This window comes from Parasteatoda tepidariorum, chromosome 2 (assembly GCF_043381705.1).
Source record: "Parasteatoda tepidariorum isolate YZ-2023 chromosome 2, CAS_Ptep_4.0, whole genome shotgun sequence".
NCBI classification, from domain to species: Eukaryota; Metazoa; Arthropoda; class Arachnida; order Araneae; family Theridiidae; genus Parasteatoda; species Parasteatoda tepidariorum.
This window is the reverse complement of record NC_092205.1, coordinates 96,689,304-96,695,321: the sequence shown is the minus strand read 5'-3', so window position 1 is coordinate 96,695,321 and position 6,018 is coordinate 96,689,304. Positions and strand designations below refer to the sequence as shown.

At 31.7% G+C, this 6,018-nt stretch overlaps 1 protein-coding gene across 1 annotated transcript in view; it reads left to right on the top strand.

The window, feature by feature from the left end:
* Positions 1-6,018, top strand: part of LOC107445123 (uncharacterized) — a 22,289-nt gene that overhangs the window by 14,578 nt on the left and 1,693 nt on the right. The window contains exons 3-5 of the mRNA XM_071177032.1: positions 90-552; positions 2,369-2,669; positions 4,033-4,297. Of these exons, the coding sequence (XP_071033133.1) occupies positions 90-552; positions 2,369-2,669; positions 4,033-4,297 (1,029 nt within the window). The remainder of the gene's footprint in view (positions 1-89; positions 553-2,368; positions 2,670-4,032; positions 4,298-6,018) is intronic.

The window sequence follows — 6,018 nt, the reverse complement described above, 5'->3', positions numbered from 1 at the left end:
TTATTTTTTATAATTATTTAGTACTTCATTAAGGCTATTAATTACAGATATTAATGCTTGAATAATCCTATATATTGCAATATTTTCAGAAATGATCCGAACGTATTGTTTGTCACTTATGAAGAACTCAAAGAAGACATTGACGCTGCCATTTTGAAAATGGCATCTTTTATTGACGATGAAGAGTATGCTGAACCCATTCGAAAAGACCCCAAAATCTTAGAAAATATTAAGAAGTACAGCAGTTTAAAAGAAACGAAGCAGTTCATGACAAGAAGCTTCACAGAAGTAGCAGAGATGTCCCCAGAAGCATTAGAAAAATCAAATTTACCAGATGCTATGAAGCATATGTTAGTGCAGCAGAAGGATAAATTAAAAGCTTCTTTAGAAGGAAAAGAAGAAGAAGGTCCCAGTATGGCTCAATTTGTAAGAAAAGGAATCATTGGTGATTGGAAGAACTATTTTTCCGAGGATCAAAGTCGTCGATTGGAGGAAAAGTTTGCTGAGCGTACCAAGGGAACCGAAATTGCGAATTTCTGGAAGCAATACATGTAATTAATGTTTATTACATGTAAATATGTAATACATGTAAATATGTATATGAAGCAATACATGTAAATATGTTTATCTTGTTGTTCAATTTCTTTTCAATTTGCAATCGTCCATGGTTAATTTGTTCGGAGGAGATATACGCAAAAATTATCGAAAATTTGGAAAATGAATGAAGAAATAAAAAAGGAAGACCCTAGATTGAGAGTGTGGTTTGCTGCTTTCTGATAAATAAAAAAAAATAATAATGTTAATTCTAACTAAATAACTAAAATTAATTAAATTCTAAAATTAGTTAAAATATTTTTCAACAAAAGGTAGGAACTTTATGTATGTACTTTATATACGTCGGAAGTCTTATATACGTCGGTTAATCAAAGTGGTCACCCACCCTCTTACTGACCGCAGATAGTGATGCTTGACTTCGGTGTTCTATTGGGAAAGGCAATCTTTACTATCAGTTAACTGCGGTATTTTTCTGCAAAAGAGCACTGATGATCGAGTAGAAAAACTATTAAGCTATGTTTTCGGTAGCATTTCAAGCCTTTAAAAAATGTTTAAACACCTGTTAATTTTTTTTCTTAAACTGCGCCACATCTTGCTGAAAGTAGAACTTGTTTTCAAAATTTTTTAGAACATAGGATATGGTATACTTTAAGTTTCGGAAAAACATGATGAATAATATTAGCTTTACTTAATAACAAAGAAGATAAAATACAAAACAGTGAATTTAGCATATTCGTTAAAATGATAATAAAGTCCGTGTTAGAAAAGTTTTACCTTTCAAAATAACGTTTATTTTATAAAAGAAATACGATAACATTTAATAACAACAAAATGACATTTAATAATATTTATCTTTTGTTAAAGTAAAACAAAGATAAATGTTTAAATAAACAAAATTTTAATGAATGATTTATAAATATTTTATAGAGTGGCAGATAATTAAAAGCTAAAGCTTTCAGAATATTGGTTAAATTTATTAATATTTTCAAAGCTTAACCACCAGAAAACTGATACAATGTGACTTGTCAGATGAAATTTTGAATCATTCACACGTAACGGTAAGAAAAATATCATTCATTCATTTTTACTACATGAAAGAAACATTCGTTTCAACATCTTTTCTACAGCTAAAAGTAATTTTTTCAAGAAAAAGAGGAAAGTTGGCAGTCTTGTTCAGCATATAATTTTTTAATTCTGAGAATTTAATCTTTAATGGTTTTGGATTCCATTATACATAAGCAATTGTAACAAACAAATAAGAATTGGTATTTGCGCAGCAAAAGTTTTAACTGTGAGCAAAATTAAAAAATTGAGCATAATCTTGATTGCCACAACGTTATCCCGTTTTGTATTCTGAAGAGGTATTATTTCCGGGTTGACGCTTATTTCAGCATAGAAGAAGAGGTTTCGTGAATTTTTCTGACCTATCTTCATATATAGATATTTATAAGAAGTAGTGTACTATCAAAAACTCATTTTTAGTACTTGTTTAATAATAGAAATTATACATAACAGTTGCCCTTTGGTCCACCGACACTTTGATTAACATAAGAGTCGTATCATTTCTCTATTGCAAACCCTATGTTTATTTTCATCGAAATTGCCATCACTAAAGATAAAAAACAGAAAAAGATATTTTCACATCTCTTTTATTTGCCAAATTCTGAAAAAAAGAAGAAATAATCTGTTGTAAGTTCAAGGTTACATTTATTCTTAGATAAATAGCGCAATCATGACATGACATTTGATTTCATGAGAGATAAAATCAAATGTAACTATAAAAAAAAACATCATTTAAAGAGAAGATAACTGAAACAAATTTGTTAAAAAATCAGTCGTTCTTCTACACCTTATTTTCGACAGAATACGAAAAATGTCGTCGGTTCCCTTTTCACAAGATATCGATGGCTTTCAAGTTCCTGGAATGTTTTCGGCTGATATTTTTCGTGGGGCTACCAAATACAAACCGCGACCAGATGACCTTTTCTTGGTGACCTATCCTAAATGTGGAACCACTTGGACAGGACAGATACTTCTCCTTATACTGCGGAAGGGAGAGCCTCTCGAAAATCCATCAGATTTGCATGCAAAAGCTCCGTTTTTAGAAATGACAGGTAAATGTTTTTTTTTTCTTTTTTTCTGAACACTACAAATAAAAATTATATACTATATCACACAGTCAAAATTTTGTTTGCATGTTATAGAATATTTCATAAGTAAGTTTCTAGGCTCAAATAGCAAGATTTACTCATTTAAATTTATATATTACTTAATAAGAAACAAACTATTTCCTTTTAATCTTGCAATTACATATTTTTAGCTCCTATAGAATTTTCTAATCTCTATTCAGCTTGATAGTTTTTAGGCTTATTGTAATGCATTTCCTTATACTTAGGCTAATTTTTTATTTAATTTCATATCCCGAATTAAACAGCCGACCGATCTTTGGATTTGTGGCTATTAATGTTTGATTTCCCAGCTTCGTAATGTTGAACCCAGTGGTCGGAAAAGCGACATTATTTTTGTAGTTTACTACAGCTACAACTAATATGTTATAAATGTACTTAACTACAACTACTTTTCTTAAAAGTGTAGTAACTATAAATTACTTTAGAATTGTAGCAACTACTTCATTATTTTAACCCCTTGGGAACGGGTGATTCATAAAAGCATTTGTTCAAAAGCAGGATGTAAATAATTAAGAAACGGTAGCTTAAATGTAGGCGTTGCTAATTTGACGGACTTACTTTGTTTTGACTTTAATTCTTAGTTTAATCATATGTATATATAATCAATGTTAGTTCAAAGAATAACTAAATCATTTTAATTTGAACTAAGTAATGGTGAATTAAATAAATCAAACAATTATCACCCCGCCCACAAATAAACTGTTATAGAATTACTTTGATTACCAGTTTTATCTCTTTACCCTGGTTGGTTGATACGGTTTTATGCTGGCACGTATTTGTGACAGTCTGCGCGAAAGGGTTAAGGAGACAAACTTGCATTTAATGTAAGGTAATAATTAAGAAATGTTTATTCATATTTACAGTTTGTTATTCTAAAACATTTTTTTTTTCGAATTTAATCGTTTCACCTTAAACTTTTTATGCCTTTCTCGACAGTGACTATTTAATTTTAAAAAAATGCGAAATTATCAAATACTTGAAATTTTTAATTGTTTAATGTTTTTATTTCCTATAAGAAATTAAGTACGTCGAAAATACTTTGAAAATACGTCGAAAATACTTTGAAGTACGTTGAAACTCCTTTGTAATAACATCTATGTTTCACGAGACATTCTCATTTGAAAGTGTGACCAAAATAATTAACTATCTGTTTTTCGTATTAATAACTCTTTATTACAATCTACAATAACCAGTTAAATAGCTATGCAGTTTAATTTGCAATCACTATTTGCATTAATCTGTATTTTATCCTGCATTTAGTAATTGTATAATTCTTTATTTCTGAAAGGTGTCGATTTCGTCGATAAAATGATGAGGCCAGGTCCTATCAAAACTCATTTACCGTTTCACCTGACACCTTTTTCGAAAGATGCCAAATACATATGCGTAACAAGAAATCCGAAGGACTGCTGTGTTTCCTATTTCCATCATATGAGAAATTTACCCGGGCATAACTTCAATGGAACCTTCGATCAATTCTTTGAGCTTTTCGTATCAGGCAAGATTGATTATGGAGATTATTTTGACCACTTATTGTCTTGGTACCCTCACAGGTTTGAATTGATTTATCTTACTTATCTGTGCATTTTCTTTCCTTTTTTTTTAACACGGATATCGTATTTCATGATCATTGAAAATGAATACATCATGAGTTTGTTAGATAAAAGAATGAAGGTTAATATTGATAAAAAAACATATTTTCAAACAAAAAAAAATTTATTAATCAAATAAGCAAGATGCATACTTTAGAAATTAATTTAAAATTACATAGCAAAATACGTAAATAATTGATGAGAGAGAAGAGAACAAAGTATTAACAAAATTGATTTTAAAAGATATTTTTAAAAAATAAAAAGCTGGAAAACAAAATAAGGAAAAGACATAATCCTCATCAGCTCCCACGATTATACCCGCAAAAAGAGTGGTTGCTAATATTATTTAAAAATCTATAAAGCAAAGTGTATAACTAATACAATACTAGATAGACTAAATACAATAGTGTGAGTAGCACCAAAAGAAATTAAACGAAAATAGAACTTACTACGTGAAAAATGCAACATAAAACATACCAAGCATGTTTGATTTGGATTCTCTCCCACCAACTTTGAGTTTCCTACTTTCAATAGATTACATAGATAGAATATTTCATAGTACATCACAGTACACATAACAGTACACATAATCAAGGTATGAAAATAAAATTAAACAAAAATTAATAAAAAAATTTATTTTTAAAACAATTAGTCAAAATGGAAAGGAGCTAAAAAGCAACTAAAACCAAATTGGCTTAATTAAGCAATGTAAATAAAAATGTGTGAATTTCAATACAAACAAAAAGAAATCAAAAGATCCGCATGTTAGCAAAAGACGCACACACAGCCTTGCCAACATGCCTCTCTGTTGTCGGTGGTAAATTCAAAAACGACAGTGCCCCATAATGGAAAATAAAGTAAGACAATAATACAATACAATATATATTCTGTCCAAGGAGGTTTTTTTCTTCCTCCTTTTGAGAATGCTAGAGAAATGAGATAGGCAAATGTCAATAGCTCCGACCAGCTGCAACTTTTTCGGGGTGTTTCTTGTCTCCACGAACAGTGAAATTCTCTCCCACATTCCCAAAAACTCTCTCATCTCACTTGTAAAGTTAACCTCCTCCACCTCTGGCTCTTCTTCGAAACCAATTTCTTGCAGAACCCCTGAATGCTGCTGCGACTGTAGCTCTTGTAATTCCTCGGTCGTCAGTTCCTGAGAGTACTCCTCGAAGAGCTCGTTCACGTCTCTGTCACCCATCACCAGGTCCATGGATATCCTTTGAAGATAGAGACTCAGGTTACAGACTCAGGCCACAGCACAATTTTCGGCTACAGACTCACTCAGGCCCCAGCTTCTTCCATGCAGAGGTCAAAGTCCTCGTTGTAACACTCAGCCAGTCCTAATCAATAATTTAGAGGCATATCACGATGTTAAAGTGGTCCTTACAGTACTCTCGAAGGGTGAGGTTTGTGTTTTTCTGTTACCTCAAAGCAGCGCCGGAACAGGTGCTTAGGATACAGCTTTTTAAAATTAGAAATCATCTGCTGAGCCATGGGCTGCAGGATTGGAGTGGTGTCAGGTGGCAGATAGAGAAATTTTATAAACTTGAACTCTTCGAGGATGTCATGTGCGAAATTTGGTGGATGAACAGGAGCATTGTCGAGGACGAGAAGGGCTTACATGGCCGTTCCTCTCGTATCTCGAGGTACCACAGTATACACACACACACACCCATATA